Source organism: Aulonocara sp. 'chitande type north' Nkhata Bay, linkage group LG20 (assembly GCF_057382095.1).
Source record: "Aulonocara sp. 'chitande type north' Nkhata Bay isolate Kocher_YH1m ecotype deep benthic linkage group LG20, A_spYH_male_GT1.1, whole genome shotgun sequence".
Classification (NCBI taxonomy): Eukaryota; Metazoa; Chordata; class Actinopteri; order Cichliformes; family Cichlidae; genus Aulonocara; species Aulonocara sp. 'chitande type north' Nkhata Bay.
Genome location: NC_141363.1, coordinates 11,463,276 through 11,487,479, shown reverse-complemented (window position 1 = coordinate 11,487,479; position 24,204 = coordinate 11,463,276). Strand labels below are relative to the sequence as shown.

Sequence of the window (24,204 nt, the reverse complement as noted above, 5' to 3'; positions counted from 1 at the left end):
TTAAACTGCCTGGTGAGAATGAAAGCATGTGCCACACTACAGGGATCTCAGAATTAAGATGGAGATTTATTTATTTATTTTGAAAAGAAAAACAAGTTTGACTGGAGTCTGTGCGTTGCAAACTCACCAGATAGCAATGACACTTCCTCTTTGCTTTCCAGTCCCTTTGTTGGGATTTGGCTTCATCTTCAAACCCCCTGTTGGGGAATACATCAATCCCTTCGCAGCTTGATGCTGCCAGGAACACGATGCTGCTGAAGTATGATTGCACATGTAGAGTACATGTGTACTCAGGAAAAGGTACAGCTCTTGTCCCCCCTCCCCTCCATCCCAGCCCACATGCTGATGGACATTGCTTGGATCGGTGTAATAGGCACTGGGACCCTTGCCAAGGCCACAGCTTTCATGTACAGTGAAGTGGTCTCGCCGACTGCCAGCTTGCGTCACAGCAGAATTCTAGAGACGCCGCCGGCAAGAGCAGGAGGAAGCTCTACGCCAGCTGTGGAGCTGTGGCCGCGAGCCACTGCCAGGTGTCTTACATTTTCAGGTAGAAAAATGTTCATTCACCTCATCATTTAGTGGATCAAATGACCTCATGCAGAGACACGCGTCCCTTTTACCCCTCTTCCCTGAGTGATCCCCTTCAGACTGAAATGGCAGTATTCCAGACAGGAAAGGATGTTGATATAGTGTATGTTGATTTGTAGTTTCAGGTAGTCGGATTTAAAAAAAAAGAAAAGAAAAAAAGGAGTATGCTCAGTAAGGAATTGACAAGGCTTTGATAAGTCCCTGAACATCTGGTAATTACAAATTCAGTGCCGTGGGTTACCAGCAAATGGAGCCAAAATCCAGTCTGGTCTCACATTCCTCTGTTGCCTGGCAATAGAGATGTGGGTTGTGTGTAATCCCTCACCTAGCATTTCTGCATACACAGAAGGCACGAAGACGCCTCGCAGTGGACTCTCTCTCTATCTCTACGGGGACGATGAAGAGACAGGCGAGCGCTCGGGCCCCACCAGCAGCCGCGGAGGATCTTTTAATTTCTTCACCCGGATGCGGTCGCACCGCGGGTTGCTGTTCTGGCGCTGCTGTCGGCTCGGGAGTTAGATCTCGAGCTAATTTCACGTGTGGCTGGGTGCGAATTAGCATTTGCTCTGCCTCCACCCCTCACCACGCCAGAGCCAAGCCCGCCCTCCCTCCCACTGTTTACACGCAGCGCTTCCAGACGCCGGGCCACAGCGCCGTGGCATGCCAATGCTCGCCGAGCTGCTCCGTGGTTTGACAGGAGAGCAGTGCCAAGGGCTCTGCTATAAATGAGTGAATATTGATCTTTTTTAACATCATTGATCTGTTGCAACTTTTTATTATACAAGGGAGCGTGACTGCTGCTTCTGCTGCTGCTGTGCAGTCTGCCGCTAATGGGCAGGCTGAGGAAAGAAATTACAAGCCTGCAGAAAAAGCTCCTCAAATCTTTCTGCCTGTGACAGAGAGCTGTGATGTTACCCGGCTCTCTCTGAAGTCTCCTCCAAGCAGCCGCAGAGTATGGGGAGGAGTATTGCCGGCTTCTTTGCTAGGTCTCAGCAAAAGATGAAGCGATAAGAGAAGAATCCTCAAAAAAATATGCATAAAACACTGTACCGAGCACCGGAGGGAGGGCATTTGTACCGGTGAACAAATTCTGGCAGCGGGAGGAAATGGCCACCATGTTGGCAATGACCTGCCTCTCCCATATGGTGTTATTACCTGTAAGTTTGTAGCAAATTGGCAACGAAGGCCAGCATATGGCACAGGCAGCCCTCTGCCTGCTTGCTAGTCAGGGTTCTGTTGCCTTCTCCTCCATGTCCTGCGATTTTTTTTGTGCCATTATTCACTCCCTCGTTCAGTTTGCCATGCCATGTTTCCCTGCTGCTGATTTGTTAACCTGTATTTTCCATCTGATTTAAACCCTTTCTCTGTCAGGCTCTTTTTCCCTATCATTTCCGCTCCTTGCCTCTGTGGCTTCCTTGTCTTTCTCCTCCAGTTTGCGCTTTCCGAATCCCTCCTCCTCCTCACTGAGGGTGGCTGACTCCACAAACAATCTTAATAATCACCTGTCAACAATAAGTACACAGCTGAAGCAAGCCGAGATGACTATGATTTATTTTGCTCTCTACTCTGTGACATTACTGTCCAGTGCTCGACTGGGAGGAAATAAAGCAAAAAAAGGCAAATGGACTGTTAAACGTGATTAAGAGAAGCGTCAGCTGAACAGACTGTGCTGTCAGTCCTTCTCTGCTTTCTCCCAACGAGCGCTCCTCTCTTGCTTTATCCCATGTCGCTGAGCTTGCTTCTGGAGATGCCCACACACCCAAACACACATTAGGCCCTTTCCAGGGACCAATCCGCTTGACGCTAAGCTTGGCACAAGACTGACAGGTGTAGCCAAGAGGAAACGCGATGCATGCCACCTTCCTTGGTGATAGCATCGCTCCTCTATGCACTCCAAATCTCTCTATTACAAATATCTTCCGAGCTTTAAGCAATCTGTGCGTCTCCCGGGCTTTCTGCCGTCTCAGTAGGTATCACATTTCACACCTCTGTGAATAATTGCCGATCAACTAAGCGATTATAGCGGTGTAATTAAGTCCTACACATAATGTTAGGCGAATCCTAATGAGGCGCATGTCTACGGTATAGCTTTTTATTTTTTAATCTCCTCTTCATTTCACCTTCTCGCTAACACACATCTGTGCTCGTGGGACGGCAAGGAGCGAAGAAATAATGACAATATTGCCGTGACTGATCGCCACGGCTAAATCTGAAGTGTTCGCTTACGTAGCATCTCCCTGCCAACTCACTTATCTCCCGCAGGAGTTTTTGTCCCATTTATCTCTCTTTTATCGCCAACAGTTTGTCCTTTTGCACCAGAGCTTTTTGCATTGGTAATGATGGGCTCTTTACAGAGAGGCTCTTCTCGCTCCCCTCACGTGGAAGGATTCTTTTTCCGTTGTTGTTTTTGTTGCTCTCTCTGTGTGTGTGTGTGTGTGTGTGTGTGTGTGTGTGTGTGTGTATTGACACGAGTGTGTTGTGGTGGCGTTGACGGATACTCATGCTCTCTGCAAGCAGCGCTCTTTGAAGCCAGAGTTAAAGCCGGCTTTTTTTTCTTTCTTTTTTTTCTGCCCCATTTCTATCAATCATTCATCACCGGAGGCACTGGCTGTTGGTGATTAAAGCTGTGCTACTGGAGGGCAGCGTTTGAATATGGATATATAATTCATAGGCATTGGCACAGCAACACACAAACATGCATATTGTGCACACGAATGCATGCCATATGTGTACAAACACAAGCACAAATACCCTCCACACAATGCGCTGACACCAACTGGAGTAGTTTAACCTGGTTTGGGAAACATAACTCGTCTGCAGGCGGAGTGCACATGCCCGAATGCGATGTGTCATCTGTTGGCATATTCCATTTTCACTCTTAAGACCCCTGAAACAAAGATTTCTGACATCTCATCCATTGCAGGCTTTTTAATCACGGGCTGCTTGTACAAACAGGCCTGTTTGTGTATGTGTGTGGTTTCTAATGTAATTACTTAATGACACTGGTGAACATCGGGGAGATGGGTTAGAAGATTAGAAGAGACATAATCACTCACTGAATACAGGAGTTATAGTGAGTGAAAAAAAGTTATAGTGAGCAGTAGGTTGTAATAATCATTAAGTGATTTTGTTATGGTTTATTGGCTAATTATGTTTTTTTTTATTTCCTCTGGTGTGATTTTTGAGGTTTTACTGCAGTTAAGTAAAACAAAGTCCAACACTTCCATCTATGCTCAGTCATTCATCCATTCCTTGCTTCCTCCCCTTCCCTCCACCAGAAACCATCTCTGAGCCAGCAGATCGACCCACCCCAAACCCCCCCGCCACCACCCCAAGCGCAACCGTTGCTGCCGCCACCACCATCACCACCGTCGCACCCTTCCATCCTAACATGGTCCACGGCGTCCCGCCTCCATGGATCGAAACCCTCGAGCAACCTGCGACCACCACCCCCTTTCCATCCCCTACACAAAAAAGTGCGCAAGCAACCAGCCACCACTCCACCCACATCCAGCCGCAAGCGCCGCAGCCCAGCCCAACCGCTGCCGCCTCCACATCCTCTCGCAGCGGTCCAATTCCCTCGGCCGCCGCAGTCTCCTTCGAAGGCTCGGGTAGTGGGGATCCAAGCGGGGACGAAGCGACTGAAGAAGAGAGCAGCGGCATCCCAACGGAGGCCAGTGGGGCCGAGGAGACTGTCGGTAAATCCCTGCTCTTTCACTTCATTATCCATAAAGCTTTGGGTGTGTGTGTAGGGAGGGGAGGTTTTTCTCAAAAAAGGGGCTGGTCAAACTCATAGTCTCCTCTTAGTTCACATCATAATGCATTCATGCCATCATCTGTTAATTGAAAATGAAAAATAGGCACAGGCTTATGTATTTGTATGCAAATTGCTTTTGAGGAGACAAATGTCACAGGCAGGCAGGCAGGGAAGAGAAATCTTTGTCAACAGGTGCTGTTAGTGTCATTTCCACTTGCATAAGATGTATATCTCAATTTCAGACAGAAAAGAATGTATTTGCATGGTTCACTGTTGCTACATCGCCCATGCGTTTTTCTTCCTCCCATTCCACCAGCTCTCAACAGCTAGCAAAACAAAACCCAAGCTCTGTAAAATACACTCTAGATGGAACTGCTGGTCCGCATCTCAGGATCTCTGGAGCCTGACTTGACAGGCTGATGTGACTGGGAGGTTGAGGTGCGAGTGTATGAGCCAGCATACCTTGTCACATGACTAGTCTCAAATCTTTCCCGACATGCCTTCCTGGGCTCTGGCGGTTACCGGGCCTCTGGTTGAACAACAAGAGGACGACTAAGACTTTTCAATCAGTGCTCTCTTTTTGATTTTTTTCTTTTTTTCTGATGTTGCCTTCCATCCGTCTGTCCACCTCACCTGACAGCTCGCAGTAACAGGATAAGATTGATGGAACGGCAAGGCCCCAATGTGCTCTTCCTCGGCTCTTCCTCCTCCTCCTGCTCCCCCTCTCCTCTCGTTCCTGCTCCCCGAGTTTTAGATTTATTCTCTTGTCAGAGGCTGACCAGAGTGCTCGGTGATGCAAGGAGCATGTAGCTTGTCTGCAAAGGAGACCTGGCGTCTTGTGACTGTGTGTATATGTGTGCGTATGAATGTGTACCCAAGTGTGCCTGGATGTTTTTCCTTTTTTTCAACAGTCAGTTTGTGATTGTTTGATTAGACGATTTTCCAGGACAGTTTTGGATATTGAAATACTGAACTAATCTGTTTCGTCATCTGTTTTGTGTGTTTGCGTCTGTGTGTGTGTGTGTGTGTGTTAGTCTTATCTCCTGTTCCTCGTGTCACTGTGTTTGTCCAATCCAGAGTGCACATGTCACCATCTGAGCATACAAATGTGAGTAGGTCAGAGGTGCACCTTTTCACATTTTTGTGCCTGTGGTATTTTTGCAATCCGAACAAATCTGTGTGTGTATTTGTCGCTGTGTTTATCTGTGTTTATTTGACAGCTTTCATGGCTTCCATAGGAGTTGCACTGCCCGATGCTTCTGTAAATGTGCAGACCACATGCCAGCAGATGCCCCATAAACCCCAGCCTCCTCCCACCTTCTGCCCCGCCCCCTTCTCCCTCCTCCCTCCTCCTTCCACATCCTTTGACCGCATGTCCTTGAGAAGGACGTCCCTCGCCTCTGACGTGTTTATGGCTTGTTTAGCCGCTAGCTCTTTGCCTCGACGATTATTTCTAATCTCTCCGCGGCCATAAAGTGCACCGCCTCGACACCGAGACAACTCCCCCTCCGCCAACACCATCATTAGAGTGGACCGAAGCTCGCCGCTGTTATATACACACTCATTCTTCAGATAGAGCAAGCCGAGCCACTTTTATGTCTGTAATGTCCCAAGATAGCCAGATATGCAGTGACAGTAACACAAACACGAGTGTATGTTGTTTTTGTCCTCCTGGGACTCCTTGAAGGTAAAACTCACCCAATCTGCAGCGAGCAGTTATCACATCCTCCCATCATTAAAAGTGAGCCATGTGTGAGATGACTGGCAACACTCCCCATTAAGTGTTCTCTACCTGACAAAAAGAGATCCAGGTGTACAATCAGTTCTAGTGAAAATGCCACATAATCACTCCTGACAGATGCCTTTATTAGTGTCCAATCACTGGTCAGCACTCTAAAACAAACACACAAATGTGTGTAGACGTGAGAGAAAGTTGGAATTGTAGGTTTTTGACCTTGGAATCACTGCTGGTGTTGAGTGCCTAAAAATTGTAGCTCTGTTCTGGGTTTCCTACATAAGCTGTAACGTTTCATGAACTATTATGAGCCTCTGTGTATCACCCTCAGGTCCCACAATGGCGAGCACCACTTTACCCACACTTGAGGACAGGTCGTCCTGCGACAACACAGAGTTCGGCTGCTGCCCTGATGGCAAGACACCATCCAGTACTCCAGAGGGCGCCAACTGCCCCTGTAAGTCAAGCACACCTTTGAAAACGACTTTCTTTACTCTCTAATTACCTAAACATCTTCCCGGCTGTCTTCTGCGTCTTCTGTCTGTTGCTGTTGTTTCACCAGCTTCTGTAGCTCTTGCTTTGAGTCGCAGAAGCTCGGGCTCTGTTTGTATGGAGGGCGCCTTTCATGGGTCTTTTGAGAAAAGTAATTGGCTTTCCCTCCAATAGTGAGATGAGAAGACTGATACCGCTCTCATGCCTGTGCATTAAGTATGGAGCTGGAGCCAGGAGGTGATTAGCTTAGTGTAAAGGCTGCAAGCAGAAGAGAGCAGCTAACACATCTCTCTGCAAAGCTCACCACTGAACGCTTTGTGTCACCTTATTTAACAAGCACACACACTCAAATGTGGTAACGACGGTTTCAGAGGGACTTGTTGGCAGTTTCTTCTTCCTCCAAACTAATCGTGTCACAGCTCCATATTTAAAGCAGAAAACAAAACAAAAACCCAAATTTTCCAGCTGTAACCTCTGCTGCCTGAGGAAGTCCTTGTCGTCCTCCTCTGTTTGCGTGGCCTCGCGCTGTTTTGCCCCAGACATCAGTAATTGATGTGCTGTCTTGAGCTTTAGAGGGAAAAAAAGTGCAAAATGCTAAAAATAGTGTTGCAATGGATTATTGATCCAGACAGAGTTATCCGCACAACATATTGTTAAGGAATACTGTGTCGGAGGACAATTTCTGTTATTACAATAATTAAAGTGACTCTCAGTTAACTCGTGAAACACAGTCAGAATAATTGCACAAAAGTGCAAGAAATCAACTACTCGTCATTGTCAGTCTGCCAGTGTCGTGATTCAGAGAGGCACTGCTTTCCATCTATTTCAGTCTGTATTCATTTGCTGACATGTGAAAATTGAACAACAATATATATAAATATTTAAAAGTATAATATACAGTAAAAAATCCTCCTTAATCATCACTTATGACATATAAAGTGTGTGGGAGTTTTATCTGTGGAGACCTATTTCTTCTGATTTTGCTGTGTTCAGAAGGTTTCTGGGATGCAGTCGCTTGGCTGTAGGTGGATAGCACAGGCGCCGGCCAATAGTAGCACACAGAATATGAGGACAGAAGTAAAAAAACAAACAAAAAACATGGAAACCGGCTTATATGGCTGTTTCCGTCTCTCTGCTCTGCTCGCTGTTTAGGTAAGAAACGTATAAATAGCTGCGAGTCTGAATGTCTGTCGCCAACACACACACAGTCGCACAATGTGTGCACCATCCCGCGCAACAGGAAGAGTGGATGCGTTTCTTTGTGCCACCAGAATCAAAACATACCATCATTCCTGACTCTAAGCCTGCTCCCTGTCTTCACTGATTCAGTCATTATCTAGCTCGCTCGACCACCGCTGCTGTCTGTTTCGCTCGGTGAGTCGGGCAAAGGGCCAATTTTCAGTATTGTGTTTCTAAACATTAGCCACCATTTGCCTCGTGTTACACCTCTAATGTTGACTTTACAAATCGGGATATCGGAGCGTTTGGCTTAATTGTTCAGAACAGGTGGTGTTTTTTGGTTTTTCTCTGCAGCAGTGTTTTTATGAATCACTTCTATCATATGTAAATGAGCTTATTGACAGGTGGCAGGAAATAAAAAAAAAAAGAAAAACAGAAACAGTGAAACCATTAGTCTGACCTTGGTAATCCATTTTTATGAATTCTGCAACACTTTGCAGTCTCGCCCTGATATTAGTCATAACCAACAGATCCTCAGCGAGTTTCCTTTTCTCTTGTTTTGCTCGAGACTCTTGAACGCTCTTTCCTCTCTTCTTTCACCCTCGCTCCTTTTCTTTTAATCTCCCTCTCCTCTTGAATTCGCACCCCTACACCCTCACGTGCGCTCTTCTCTTTATCAGTCCGCGCCACTGTTCCTTAGTTCCCTTCTGAGCTCTTTGTCACCTTTTCTCTCTGTCTCTCGCTCTCTCTCAAACCAGTCAATCTCAATCCAGTCTTGCATCAGTTCATTTCTCTCTGGAGTTGAGCAGCGAGTGAGCCCAGAGACTAGAAGGGGCCGACGAGCGCTGTTGTACCAATCAGTGACTCCTGCCACACTCAGTTCATAAAGATAAAGGGCTTCTCTCTCTCCCTTCATTTCTCTATCTCTCTCTCTCTCCATCCCTCGGTTGAAATCTGCCGTCTATTTGTCCTAGCCGTGGTAGTCTGACTGATTGTGAAAAGAGGGATTCACTCTGGCTCTCGGGGGAGCTTTGGGTCATGACTTGAAAGAGCTCGGGCCACAAATTAGTGCATGGAGTTGCATTTCTGGCACGGTGAAGGTCCCCTAAGCCTTTCAATAAACCAGCAGAATTTACTGCCACTCAGTCTGCAACATGACCTAAAGATATGAGGCCACCTTTGCCCATCCAGAGCCCTACGCCATTTATTTCTTTCACAGAATTTACAGGCAGGGAGAGGTGAAACATGAAAGGTTCTGTCGAGGTTGAACCCTGTGACATTTAGCCTCGAATCCGGCTGATGATAGAAACAAGCTCGGGCTACAAGAGAACTGTTAAAACGAATCTGCAAAAGCCTGTAAATATTTATCCCAGCTAACAATGACGGCACACCGGCGATCGATACTTCATTCAGCTCAAGTGTTATTACCAATAAAACCGAGCTGCGCAATAAGCTGATCAATACGCTGGATTTTTTTTCTTTTTTCTTCTCCCGAGAAGGCCTCAGCCAATCTCCCGCTCATTAGAAGTGAAATGACACGTCCCTCTGCCTCGTGCATCGGCTGCTATTTCATTGTACGACACAGTTTATTGATATCTGACGGGCTGTCTCACGGGGGGAAAAAATAATTGTTCGTTGTTCAGATTATTAGGACATCACATGTGGAAAAGGCTCAAGGTTTGGTTTAGCCCACACTGACATATTTAAAAAAATTAAACACCTTGGTTATAGATTGCATTGGGTATATTTCCCAGTATAGTGTAATATAAAAAAATGACTCTAGGTCCTGCGTATGTTAAATTTAATGGCATCGGGGATAATTGCCAAATGCTAATGTGAAAGTTATTGGCACACTGAGCTCCAGATACTATAAACTCTTCCATATGCCTGGGGAAGTCTGACATATCCATTACATTTTACAGTTCACTAGAATCTGATAGCCAAATAGCTCTGTCTGTCTTTTTATCACTCTCTTTCCCTCTCTTTACGTCCGTCACGGCAGTGGTCTGGAAAATCACCCTTTCTGATGTTTGTCTTCTTTGCAGATTAGAAGTCAGATCTCGCTTGTCCCCCCTCTCTTTTCTTTCTTTACCCCTCTCCAAACTGTGTCCATTTGCCTCTATTTTATGGCCACCGTCACTTGTGAATCGATGTGTGCTGCCCGTGAAAGTACTGTAGATGGTGAGGGAGGGGAGCGAGAGGGCGGCGGCGCGCGCCTGTGTGTGTATCGGTAGTTTCTGCTGTCCTTTTCATGCAATTTTAACCAGGCTGTGTCAGTCATGGGTCCGCCTCCATTAAGGAGACAATTATGACTATCTTTCACGATAATCATACAAGTGCTCGTCCTGTTCTCTCTGGCATTGCTCAGGCAGGGGCTGCCATGATTGATTTGGGCAATTTGTTCTGCTGATTATGAGCGGCACAGAAACTCCTCCGTTCTCCACCACACACATAAACACCTTCGACTTTCAGCTTTATATCGCACTGCACGTCTCTGGCGGCAGTACCGAGAAACCATATAGAGTTGATAGATGTCGGACAACATAACCCCCAAGGTCGCACAGGGAGGCTTTCTCTTTGCTGAGGAAGGCACTATTTTGAGTGCCCGTGGGTTGCTTTCACTTTAGTGTGTGTTGTTTTTTTCCTCCATGTGTTTGTGTGTCTGTCTAACTTGTTGTCTTTTTACCCAGCCCTCCATGGCACGGCCAGCTTTGGGGACGAGTCTCGGTCTGGTAAAACTGGCCCATTTTTCCACCTTCTGTTCATCTCTTCTGTCATATTTCACAGTCCACCTGTTCCACCACCACAAATCCACCGCCTCTACCTTTAATGGCCAAACTGCAGACCTTTTTTAAAGCCCCAGACGATCAGCAACACACTTCACTAACCCCTCCTTGTCAAACACACACAAACACACAATCCATCACTAACCCAAAACTGGCACTGCTCTGAAACGAGGGGGATGGCAGCGGGGAATGAGTGAAAGAAGAGGGCTTGAGCCACAGTGTTTCTGTATCTTCTCTTCTTCTTCCAGCCACCATGAGGTTCAGCGGTTCCCTGCACCTGGACCAGGTGGATGGCCAGGACCTGATCTACACACCTGAGATGGAGGACCCCAAGTCCGAGCTATTTGGAGAGACAGCCCGCAGCATAGAGGGCGCTGTAAGTGGCTGAATTTGCTGTCACACGATTTCATGATTAATTAATAGATTAAAGAATCCACATTTACATCTCTCAGCTTATACTGCCCTTTGCTAGCTCTCAGCTTTTTAAATAAGCTTTTTAATGAGGTTTAAAGTACTTTTAAATGTCCTAATGCCCTTTGCTGTTTTTCCAGCTTGTTCTGCTGTCCTCAAGTGTCAAAAAAGTGTCCAGAAAAAGTATAAATTAAAACTGCTTTGATGTAATTGATTCAAATGACAGTTGCCACTGTTGCCATTAGGGAAACTTGGAGAGTAATGCTACAAAATTCTCCTAGTATTCCCAAGAATGTTCTTGTCATGAGTGGAAACCTTTTCAGACAACACTCAAAGCATCGTGTCACACTAAAACTCTTCCCGAGAGCCAGACTAATCAGATTCTTTCAGCTCCTTCAGGCAGGTTTCATCGCACGTTTTACAGACTTGACACCCCTGAAGTAGCTGAGTAATATTCTGCCACACTGAGCTGGAGTGATTTCTGTGCTCTGACATCTGATAGAAAAAAACAACAATGATAAAAAGAAAGGAAAAAAAAGAAGAAACTACACATTTTGCTGGCTGGCTGCACTTAGAGAGGAACATACATCATATCAGAGGCAGACAACGTGGCCTATCTGATATTTGATTTTTAATAAAAGGGGAATATTAGAATTCTCTTATAATCTGTGATCTGTAGACATGAATATGTAAAGAAATTGAATAACATTTTCAGATGTACCTGCCTGACACAGGTGAAGATATTAAGATTTACCATTCTATTTTTCCTTTTTTCCCCTGAACATTTACATCAAAATAGGAATTCCAGAGACTTATATACATATCTACACACAGATATACACACACACAAATATATATATATATATACTACAGAAGTATTAATAACGTCCAAAGAATGTGGCCTAAATAAACAGACAAAGAAATTCTTCAAGCTTAAGACCAATACATAAAATAAATAAATAACAGCTTTCTGCAGACTTGTTTAAAGAATAATTTGTCAGTTGCTTGCCAGACACTTCACAGTATTCAAAAAGCAGCTTTTCATGTGAGATTAATTATGATTTTTCGGCTATTTGAAAACTCAAGTCCTTATTCTGGATATGAGTCTCATAAGTTTGGATGGTCACGATGCCAGTAGCTGTAGCCAAAACCCAGGCGGGCACAGAGCCTGTACAGTAATCACAGCTTGGCTCGTGTTGGTTACCCTGGTTGAATTTCTCCACTGTCCGTTTTCTATGTTGAGCTTAGACCTTTGAACAAATGTCTCTGTTGTCAAGCCAGGGTCTTGCTCCTCTGATGAAATGGGAACTTTGTGTGTTTGTGTGTGTGCGCGCGCTTAGGTACACAGTACACATGTACCAGCTGTTGAATTGTGTCACTATGCCCCACTGGGACCTAATCTTCTACCTCACAGTGATTTGTGAGTGTGTGTGTACGTGCATGTGTGTTCATTAACACTATCAGCCTGTGTGTCTCTGAAGCCTAGTGTGCCACTTGACGCCAACCACCCCCTATTCATCTTCCAGCACACACACTGAGCACATGCAGAGCATACACGCCAGGACACATTCACTTGAACGTACGGGTATATAGAAAGAAGGCGAATCAGCCCGCCGCTCGTTTCACTGACAGAACAACCTGTTGTAATTTGCAGATAAATTAACACGTGGAAGAGAAAGAGAAGGAAGCGGAAAAGAAAGACCAGGTGGTTTTGAGGACCGTGTGTCCACGGGAGAGTTTGCCCACCGTGACTAAGCCAGTTTTGGAGGATTTTATTTTTCGACTTTGCTGTCACACCTCAGCCCACAAATTAGAGACATTTAATGCATGAAGGAAATCATCTTTAACAAACTGAATCCTCAAACCCAACAAAGTCCACTCAGTCACTCATTGTCACTGATTAGCAGCTTTTTGTTTTTATTTTTTAAATATTTTTGCTTCTTCCATCAGCTCTCACCTCATTATTGTCTGAGGACTTGCTGATTTACAGTGTACATATCATGAATAGGTCACTTTTAATAAAAAGAATCACATCATGTGATACATTCACAATTTAAACTAGTGCACATAACTTCTTTTTTTTTTTTTACTTCTAGCATAAAAATGGCCCATTTTTAAGAGAAAATACTCATCCAGATTTGGGGTTAAAAGGCAGCGTCAGTATTTATAACTGTTAAAATATCACTGTTGGCTGATTTTAAAAAATCCCACTTCAGTCAAACCTCATAAAGAGCTCTTCAGGCTGTTACAACGTGCACACAGTAACGAGCATCAGTAGCAAAACCAATCATAATGTCAGGGTAGCTCAACATTTATCTTAGCTCCTCCTGAAAACTTGTTCCAATAATTAATGCCAGGGCAGCAGCTAAATGTCAGTTTGTGCACCCACACCCAATGGGTTCCTTCCATGCACCCCAATTTGAGAGGCAGCTTCTTTCTTCCTCAGAGATAGGGTACAGTCTTCTGGAATTGGACTCGCTGCCGTGATAGCGTGGAGCTCATTACCGGCCTCATTTATCATCTCCTCTGTCTGTCCGTTCTCTCCTCCCACTCTTTCTCGCTCTCTCTCTCTTCTCCTCAGCTCAATGAGTTGTTTAGGAAGTCGGCGGTGCACAAAGACTTTATGAGCGTTCGTGTCCGTAACCTGGCGCCCAGCAACTCCATCCTGGCCTATGTCGAGGCTCACTTCAAACCAGGTGAGAGATCCTTATAGAGAGATAGATGAGCTTTGTGCATTTGGCTTTCAGCGAGGAGGGTGTGTGAGATATGAATACATTTTTAGTAGAAAAATAGGCATCTTGTAAATAGATGAGCTTGGATAGTCTTGCTTTCTGAAATTTGCACAACACGTGCTTTAAACCATGGGTGGGGCTCTCCAGGCTTCAAGGGCTGGTGTCCTGCAGGTTTTAGATATAACCCTGGTTCAACACACCTGAATCAAATAAATAGTTCATTCCCAGGCATCTGGAGAACTTCAAGACAGGTCATATAGCCATTTAAATCAACTGTGTTGGATCAAGGACACATCTAAAACCTGAAGGACCTGCAGGATATCTAAGGAATTGGGTATTGTCTAAATATCATCATGTTACAATACTTTTCTTGGATCTTGGGTCATATGCAGCAGCTGCTTCTTTAAACTACCACACAGAACATCAGCTTCCTCCGTTCCTTTTTATTTTTATTCCATTGTTTTATGAGCCTCATTTAGTGTCCTTGATATCCTTCACGTGGGTTATCGGGTGCCGTTATGTGCCGCTCCTCCATGGCCTGTAAAGCAAACATCTGCGGCGAACATTATGAGACCAATTCATCTGGAAAAAAGCCGGACAATCAACGGCTGGAGGACAAGAGGTCCACGGAGACCCTCCCAACTGTCATACATAGGGCTGTTTGATATATCCCTTTTAACATTTAAGGAGCTCAAGCCTTGTATTTGCTTTGGAGTGCTCCTCAGAGGCCTTGCTCTAAATGCTTGTACCTCTTGTTTGTTGTAGATACAAGATTCACCGTGGAGGACATCGTAGGAGCCCTGCTGAAACAGTTAAAGGCCTCCAAAGACACCAGCATCTCTGTGAAGAAGCCGGAGGATGAGAATATTCGCTTCACCAATTATGGTAATACAGTGTGGACTTAACAGGAGTGTGTAGGGATTAATAAAATGAAAGGGAGTTTTAAGTTATTCATGAGGTAGTTTATCAAAGGTTTTACAGGTCTTGAATAGAAAGTCTCAGAACCGCAGGCTCAACATACTTTAATGTCCCTTTTATTTCCTTTTTCCAAATCCTTTTGTTCTCCAACCACCTCTGTTGACAGGCCTGTCCTCCATCTCCATCTTCACCACCACTACCACTACCACCACAGCGTCAGTCACCACAGCTGCTCCCACCACCTCGACCAGGCCTCCTACAACTTCCCCTTACATCACCCGTCGACCGACAGCCACCACCCGCAGGCCCTTCAGCGGCAGACATAAATTGGTGCCGGTTACCTCGCCTCTAACCACTACTGCCCTGCCTCCAGCCACTACCGTTGCCCGCTTCACAACCAGGCCTTACCACAAGGTGCTGCAGAAGCCCTGCGACTCCCACCCCTGTCTCCACGGAGGCACGTGCGAGGAAAACGGCAGCGAATTCAACTGCAAGTGCCCCGCGGGCCGCGGAGGGACTGTGTGCGAGAAGGGTGGGTCAGCACAGAGTTTTCAATTTCTTTAGGAACTGTATCTTTTGCCATATTTCTGATTACTCTTAAATCAAAAGTTTCAAAGTCTCGGCTTATTTCAGACTCATCTAAGAAAATGAGCTCAGACAGACTTTCCCTGTAATTTGCTACTTTGCAATTAGCAATTTCAAAGAACCCACCAAAGGCTAACGGTTACAGAGATTTTGCAGCAGCTAAGTGGGTTTTAGGCACTCCACTTTTCATTGTGCCAATCATGCTTTTTAGCTGTTTTATAATCACTACTAACCACATCTTCAAGTGCTTTGATGTATTTATAAAGTAGCAGAAACATACCATTATAATAGGAAAAAAATCAAATATTAGAAACACTTGATCAAATAAAACGCTATTTTAAAGCGAAAGAAGAAATGCATTCTCCGCGTCATGCTTTGGTTTGGCGTGGTTGTAGCGTCTGCAAGGTGACACCTTAATTGGCAGTGGGAGTAATGACTTTCAGTTAGCTTTGAAATATGTAAATGAAATGTTATGTGGCCACAGATGTGGATTTATTGGATCGTATAAAGCTCGACGGTTTATCAGCGAGCAATCACAGCACTGTACAGAGTGTCAGTTTTACAGTCGGTGTTGAAGAAAAAAGAAAACCCTTGGAAATAAAGAGCTGAGGTGTGATTGAGTTTCTCCCCAACTGCTGCGCTTCAAGCTCATCTCGAGTGATTCAGACAGGCCCAACATCTCAGAAATGAGCGACCACTGAGCCGTGCACCAAAGGCTACACAAAATCCAGCCGAGGCCGCAGAGAAAACCATAAACCTGGGAGAACTTTTTAGAGAAGCGCAGCTCCTTCCTTTCTTCCCTCCTACTCTACTCTGGGATTTTTCTGAAATGGGGAGCAACCTCACGCAGCTGCGTCTTAAGATAATTGACACTAATTGCTTTGATGGGGATTAGCTGGTGAGAATCAGTGTGGATCTTTGCGTTAGAGTGCTTAAATGAAATCATGCACGCATACACACAAAACTGCACAACCAGCCTCCCCGAGATCAATCAAGTCATTAGAAAAGCGAGAGCTCATCAGATGCCGTTCTCCTCAGAGAGACGGACAGGAAGACAGATGGACGGTGGGAAAAAAAAGGAGCCCAGGAGAGATAATGCATGATAATAATCAGAATTGTCAAGTAGATTCACAAAAAACAAACATTTCCTGTGTGTGTTTGTGTGTGCACGCGTGTGAGACTGTGCACGATGGCTCCTCTTTCTGCACCTTCTGCTTTTGATAAACCTATCAAGCCTTTGGTGAAAACATCAATCCTGTAAAATAAACAGAATTCTTCTCATTTTCTGTCACGTGCCGCTCACGCATCATAACGTGCATGAAGCTTCTCTCACACCGCAATCAAGCAAATCACATAATAATGACGAGAATGTCTCGTTGTCTTCTTTCCTCCACAGTGATCAAGTACTACATCCCGTCATTTGGAGGCCAGTCCTACTTGGCCTTCCCAACCATGAGCGCGTACCACACTGTCCGCATCGCCATGGAGTTCAGAGCCTCTGAGATGGACGGCATCCTGCTCTACAACGGCCAGGATCGCAAGAAGGACTTCATCTCTCTTGCTCTGGTCAACGGCAGGGTGGAGCTCAGGTGAACGTCAGCTGATTTAAGAGGGACCTTGTCGGCTAACATCAGTGGTCCTGATGTTTTGTTTTTTGATTGAATTCAGTGGGCTTTTTACTTTCACATCCATCGTGGCAAAAATAAGATGAAATTTTAATGATCAACACTATGAAACCGGGTCATTGCAGCAGCAGCTGACAACAGATGCAGATAAGAATAAAACAAAGAGACGGCACTAAAGATAATGAGGCAAATAATTACAGTGAGTAAACATGTCGGAAAAACGGCTGTGCCGGGAAAAGAAAAAGCTACAGTTCACATGATTACAGGTGGAAGGAATATATACTCGGGAATATATGCTAATGTCCCAAGTGCACATTTTATATGTTATCTTTAATCACACAGATAAACAAAGGAAAAATCTAATCTGTATTTACAAAATGTGGTGTTTGTATTTACAGATGTATTGAATGAGAAAGAAATTTCAGCTTAGATGCTTTAAATGACTCTTTTCCATCAGAACTGTGCATGTAGCAGTCAGGTTTGAAGTGGTACAAGTGTGTTTTTGTGCATGTTGTCAACACTGGTGGGGGCAGTATCACTCTAGGACCAAAGCAAAAAATAGAAGAATAAATAATCAAATGTAGCCAAACAAATAATGATGTTTTTTTCATCATCCCTTCTTGGTAACCATCTACAGCTTTTATTCCATCATGGAATGGATGGAGTATATTTGCAGACTTAAAGTCAGGCTGGGTCACCGTTAGGAAATTGATCCTGATGTAAAACTGGTGTTTTGCCCCTTTAACATGCACACTGGAGATTTATGTGGGCAAAATATCTAGTATTACACTTTAAACTGAAGCTGACAGTAACTGCAGGTCTTATCTAGTCTCATGAGAGACGAGACTTTTCCTGCCAGAAACCTGCAAAAACACTAGCACTAATCTCTTCTCTCTGCCGGAGACGTATGAATAAAAAATCATTTGGGGACGGGAACATCTTCAGAAGAGACAAGAATGAGCTAATTAGAGATGCTGCAGTGCATCTTTTTCGGACCTTTTATTTCTAATGTTAGCTTCCCTTGTCTTTCTGGTTCTCACATTTCACCCTGACCCCTGCAAGGTCTTTCAGTTTCTCCCAACCTGGCCAGGTTAGATTGCTCTATTCAGGGTAAAATCAATAACAAACTAAAGGAGATCATTAGTCACTTGTGCTTTCAAATAGAGCTCTGCCTCAATTCTAGAAATACAGCTGTGAGATTACCACCCACAGCTCTGCAAATCCAAGACGTGGGGAGAAGAACTAATTATTTGTGGCAGATAATTGCTCTCAGGTTGCGATAATGCTACCATATGTGTGGGTGCACATACACGACGGCTCTTTTCTGTGATGATACGGCCTTTTTCTCTCAACAAAACCTCATTCGAAAAAAGGTTGAATTAAAAATGAGGATGTGATTCCAGTCATTTCAGTCACATGCTCCAGTCTGAAATTCCAAATAAACACTTTTGTATCTTCTTTCTTTCCTCCACCTTTGTCTTGTTGAGCATTATGAGCAGATTTCTTGTAGTCATTGTAGTCAAGTTGGATATTTTGAAAAATAAAATACCTGCCTGATGAAAGTATCAAAGTCAGCAGAAATAGAGGGATCTTTTGGTAAAGTGAGGTGTCTAACTTATTCTGTATCATCCCTTTTCAGGTTCAACACAGGTTCGGGCACAGGCACGGCCCTCAGCAAAGTTCAAATCAGTCAAGGCCGCTGGCATCAGCTGGTGGTGACTCGCAACCGCCGAAACGCCATGCTCAGCGTGGACAGCGAGCCACACATCGAGGGCGAGAGCCCACGGGGCACAGATGGCCTCAACCTCGACACCAACCTGTTCATCGGAGGAGTGCCTGAGGACATCAAGCAAGAGTAAGACCTTGGAATTGCAGTTACAGTCACACCATTGTGTTAATAGTGATGTGCAGACACAAAGTCCATCATCTGTGGCTCATTTTAATATTTCATTCTACAGCTTTTATATATTCAGTATCTAGCTAATTCCAAGTGGCACCAATCAAGTTTTCTGTTTATGCTAATTTTGCTGAATCAAGTTTTCTGTTTATGCTAATTTTGCTGATTTGCCATTTTTTTATTCAGTGTAGAGTTAACTAATGTTAATCCCACTTCAGTGGCCCGTAACCTAGTCGGAGACTTTTGAGGGAAAAATTAGCCATGTGCAGCTTTTTGATAAATCGACTGCCGTTATTTGTATTCATCTGGTACCTTCCGTTAAGTCATGTGAGGATAGTTGCCTAGAATGGTTTCATAGAGCGCGGCCCCATCTTCGATTTGTTTTTTCCCCATCTGCTGCTTGTTCATCCATTGGTCTTAATAGAAGTGCACTAAAGAGTAGGAGGATAACAATATGGGAATATTTAAAATAAATTGCTTTTATGAAAAAAAAATTCTTCATGTTATAAAATTAGTAGAAACGTTTAAGTCATAAATTTGCTGTAAAGTTGGGAATTTAAACACGGGAATCTGCTTTTAGTACAGCTTCAATCGGAAGTTCAAAGAATTGCAGTTTTTGGCACTTTGGGATTTGTTTTGTTTGCTTCATTTTTCAGCCCCAGAGCTTGCAGCTAGCTGAGGACACGGACAGTAGGCATCAAATCGCAGTGTATTAGAGTCATTAGTTGCAAGCCTGTGGACACACTCAAACTATCTGCCCCCCACTCCATGCTAGTAATATTGTTTTAGTTAACACTGTGTTGATGGAAGGTGTTTTGACCTGTTTATTTATACGTGTACAATTAATGTACGACCCTAATTCCCAAAAAGTTGGGACAGTGTGACTTGCAAATCTAAACACAGGAAACATTTTACTGATTAATGAAAAATCTTGCTCATTTGTCTTCGAACAATTTGATCGCAGCAAAGTGTCTCAATAAAGTTTGGAGAAGGGCAGCTGGAAAAGTAAGTGGTACTAAAAAGAAACAGCTGGAGGAGCAATTTTGCAACTAATTAGGTTAATCATATTAGAGGTCGGTGACGTGATTGGGTTTAAAAAGGGTGTCTAAGAGGGGCACAGTATGTTGAAATCACTGGACAGGCTCAGGAACACTTACACAAATCACTGTGTCTGAGCTTTAACTATACAAATGCTGCTTAAAGCTCTACAATGCAGAGAAGAAGCCATATGTGAACATGATCGAGAATCGCCGTCGTCTTCTCCGGGTCAAAGCTTTAAAATGGACTGAGACAAAATGGAAAACTGTTCTGTGATCAGCCGATTTGAAATTTGACACTCTTTTTGGAAAACATGGACGCTGTGTCCGCCAGAATAAAGAGGAGATCTATGGAGGTGCATTAGTGCCTGTGGAACTGGCAGCGATAGGGAGGATGAAATAAAAATATAACAAAGAAGATCCAGGACTGTTCAGCAGCTGGAATCCTATATCAGACAAAAATGGGATAACTCTCCTCTCCCAAAAGTCCGGAAACTGGTCTCTCTTGTGATGCTACACGTTGCTGTCATCACAATCAAAATGACCTTTTGTTTTAATTAAAATGGTGCATTTTAACTTCACATGTTTTCCTGTGAATAAAATATGAGGTAAATATGAGAAAGTGATATAAATAAAATGTTTATTATTTTATTATTATTTTTAATTACACACCTATTTTACACAGTGTCCCAACTTCTTTTGGAATTATGGTTAAAATAATGCCATTTATGTGAATGATTGTAATTATGTGATATGATATTGTGGCATCCCTGGTACAAAGCCGGTGTCAGTAATAGTAGTAATTAACCAGTTTGTTTGATTTTGATCAGAAATGATCAGATGTTCGAGAAAAAAAGGTCAACATCCGAGGTGAATTTGGAAAAGTCTTCATCTAGCTCTTCCTTTATGAAAATATAATGAAGTGTATTAATAATACTTCATAGAGTATGGCATTTCTTCACTGCAGGTTCAGTGTGATTCAGTTAGCTTTAGTAGTGTAACTTTTTTTCCCCCCTGTCTGTCTTCAGTGTAAAGGAGAGGACAGGGTTGGCAGTCGGTCTGGTGGGCTGCATCCGTATGTTAGATGTCAACAACCGGAACCTCAACCTGCAGGAGAACGGGGGCGAAAGTCTGTACGGCAGCGGGGTGGGTGAATGCGGCAACAACCCCTGCCTGCCAAATCCCTGCAAGAATGGCGGTGCTTGCCAGGTGAAGGAGGCCGAGATGTTCCACTGCAAGTGCAGCAAAGGATTCTGGGGTAAGATGCTGAGCAGATTTTCCTAATAGTTATGGACAGTCATGGAGTTCTGAGAAGTTGGTTCCAGTATAAGCGTGGGGAAATAAGTAGAAAATATGCCTTATTCATATGTAATCTTCAAACTTTCCTAACACCTTGTAGTTAAAATTCTGCTAATACATCTCAGTGTTGCCTTCTCCACAGGGATTCACTGTGGTCATGCCTGACTCACAAATCCTAAGTAAGCTTGACAGGCTAATTTGACAGTGTAACTCATGCCCCCAGCAGCAGCGCTGCAAGTCATTTTGTAAACACTATCAAATCTGTGTGTCCAGCACAGAAATGGGAGTTTAAATGTTGACGCAGTGCAAGGAACACGAAAAACTTTGAACTAATTCTCTGTGATTGGCCTTTGGCCTATCTCTCCTTCCACTGTTCCTTTCCTCGTCTTTTTCTCCCTCCAGCAGATGGCAACTAACAAGCAGCTGAGAGAGAGAATATAGTTAAGAGCAGACACCAGCAGGGCCTAGCCAAGCGTGCCCCTCGCTGGTTATACTGCAGCTTACCGCGGAAAGTTTCACACAAGAAGCAATTTAATTGTCAGATCTAACTTTTATGCTCGAATAGTAAAGGATTTCACCCACAAATGGGGGCAGGTTAATGGTTATTGAAACAACCTGTCAGTCGAGGTTTAAGAGCCATTTTCCTTGAATATACAATATGGATCAATAAAGTATTGCGTTGTATTACTGTTGCCTTTATGTTTTTGTTGGTGCTGAGAAGCTTGGGGAGGCATGTAAATCTGAAGAAGCACTGCTGTGACAGAAGTTATGCTAGCAACCCAGTGTACAACAAATGGTGTTAATGAGAATTGGACCGATGCCTGCGCCCTCAGATTGAAGTTAATTTTGTCACGATGTCCATTTAAAAGTGGCCGAGATTGGCTATCTCGAAGGAACAGGACAGATCGCAGAAAGAGAGAAGACAGAACAAATGGGCGGGAAGAGTTGTAGTTAGAGGGAGGGCATGTCAGGACAGCTGGATGAATGCGAGAGGGGAGAGAGTAATAGAGTTAAAAAGACGAGAGAGGAAGAATAGATGTGAAAAAGAGCCATGGTGGCGAGGAGCTAAGAGTGGAGGATAAAATACAGCTTCCAAACGCAGGAGTGAGGAAAACGGGGGAGCCCTGTGAGCTCAGCGTGGATGGGGTTCATTAAAGCACTCGCCTCACCACAGGCTCTGACTGCTAAAGTAATAACGGGTGAATTCAGATGGGCTGTGGCAGAGGGCAAACCCATCATCCACCAGACGCCTGCTAGCCTTTCCCACAGTTGGCGTTGGCCTAGAAACATGGCGGCGTGGCAGGAAGGCTCTCCACTGTTTAATCTGGACGTGTAATATTTCTAAATCCTATTAGAAAATGACCTCTATTACAGAGGAAATCCTCATACACCCGCTTCTCTCTCCTTTTTCTGTCTTCCCCTCGTTTCAAGTGGAATACAAAAGAGTCAGTGGTTGAATACGTTGGCGCTTGTTGCATGTTTCCTTGGTGGTTCCCTTCTGACATTTTTGTGTCTACATCCAGGTCTAACGTGTGCCGACGTCCACGACCCGTGCAGCCCCACCAGGTGCCATCCGTCTTCCCAGTGCCAGGCACAGCCCGAGGGAGGCTACAAATGCGAGTGCCCCATGGGACGTGAAGGAAGACACTGCGAGAACGGTAATCTCTCCCGGACACAACAGAGTTTTGGTCTGGAGTCTGCTGTGTAGCACCCTCCTCCATGCCTATTTTCCCTCTTCTGTGACATTTCCATTCCCGCTGAATCGAAAAAGGAGATCAAATGCAGAAGAAGGGGGGGGGGGGGTGCAAAAGCCTTCAGGGTGGAAGGGAAAGGGAGGGTTGGTGGCATACAGAACTGAGGTAGATGATTGGCCCCGTCGGGCCATTCACCACATCGACTCTGCTACGCTTGTTAGTGGGTAGGATGCAGCCTCCCTCCCTGCCTTTCTGCCCACAGGTGTTGTGTTCAAACATGTTTGTTGGTACTTAGTTTCACATGGCAGAACCAGGCCGCTGCTGGGAAAAAGACCGGAGCACAGCTCAGCTCCTTTTGAAGTTCATCATTAGCACTTTGGGCGGTGTGGCATTCTGAAGTCTACTCATGTTTATCCCTCCCTTCCTTTGTAGATGTTGTCATGAATGCTTGCAGAAGTTGACTTCTGCAAGTGTGAATTAAAAAGAATATATTCCGATGCAAATCCTGAACAAAAGAGAAACGCGCAACCTTGTAACCCTGGGAATTCGGAAAAAAACCCAGATGGGAATAGCCTCTTTCTCCTTCGCCTCGAGTCCAAGTTAGCAGGTGATTAAAATAAATTGAGGCGAACCAAAATCAATGCCATGTGAGCGGGAGCGTCTCCCATTCCAAAAGGCTATTTTTTTCACACGAATCAATGAGATGACTAATCGCATCAGTCCTTCCTGCCCGCGGTGATTAATGGGAGCGTCAGTCAGCCAGAGTGTCAGCCCCCGAGAGGAGCTCAGAGATAAGGTGGCAGCCAGGCGGACATCCCCTCTGAGGGCTGCACTGAGAACAGTTAAAAAGACAAGTAGCTTATAGCGCTCTCATCAGAAGCCTGAAGGTGAATTGGTCGTAATATGAAGTGTTTGTATCTTAGCATGTGCGCGTGTGTGCGCGCAGGTTTAGCTGAGCTGTGGCTTCCATTTCAATTCCACCAGGGGTTTGTCAGTGTAGCTCGCTGCTATAATATTCACAGTCAAGGACTTTTCTCAAGGGTGTTCCAGTAGTACTGAATGGCCTACTTTACTCAATGCTTTTACCCTGTCATAGTGTAAATCATTACAATTTAGTGATGGAAGCACAATCATTAGGATTGAGGCAGTACACACACAGACCAAAAAAAGGGGGCTTGTCAGTTACATTAAGCTAGGTCTTTGTGTGAGATTTTCTTTTTTGTGTATTCAAGCTGCTTGTTGCCATTTCATTTTTTGATACTGTGGGTTTATTAGAAGTACTAATTGGGTGTCATTACTCCACCATCAACAAAATTGCCACAGAGCTTGCCACTGACTTAGCAATAGAAGCAACGGCTCGCTAAATGCCGCTTCTGACTTAAAGACCAAAGACCAGCTGTGGAAACTTTAACTTGACGGAAATTTTCTTAGTCGTCAAACTCAGTCACCCACGCATCATGCAGCTTTCC

The 24,204-nt window shown here is 44.6% G+C and overlaps 1 protein-coding gene across 4 annotated transcripts in view; it reads left to right on the top strand.

The window, feature by feature from the left end:
• agrn (agrin) overlaps nt 1-24,204 on the top strand; it is a 258,948-nt gene that overhangs the window by 211,828 nt on the left and 22,916 nt on the right. For all 4 annotated transcript variants that reach the window (XM_086278486.1, XM_086278488.1, XM_086278487.1 and 1 more), the window contains exons 18-27: nt 3,867-4,286; nt 6,412-6,537; nt 10,786-10,913; nt 13,530-13,644; nt 14,446-14,565; nt 14,765-15,130; nt 16,580-16,772; nt 18,448-18,663; nt 20,771-21,000; nt 22,565-22,699. In XM_086278486.1, coding sequence (XP_086134612.1) covers nt 3,867-4,286; nt 6,412-6,537; nt 10,786-10,913; nt 13,530-13,644; nt 14,446-14,565; nt 14,765-15,130; nt 16,580-16,772; nt 18,448-18,663; nt 20,771-21,000; nt 22,565-22,699 — 2,049 coding nt within the window. The remainder of the gene's footprint in view (nt 1-3,866; nt 4,287-6,411; nt 6,538-10,785; nt 10,914-13,529; nt 13,645-14,445; nt 14,566-14,764; nt 15,131-16,579; nt 16,773-18,447; nt 18,664-20,770; nt 21,001-22,564; nt 22,700-24,204) is intronic.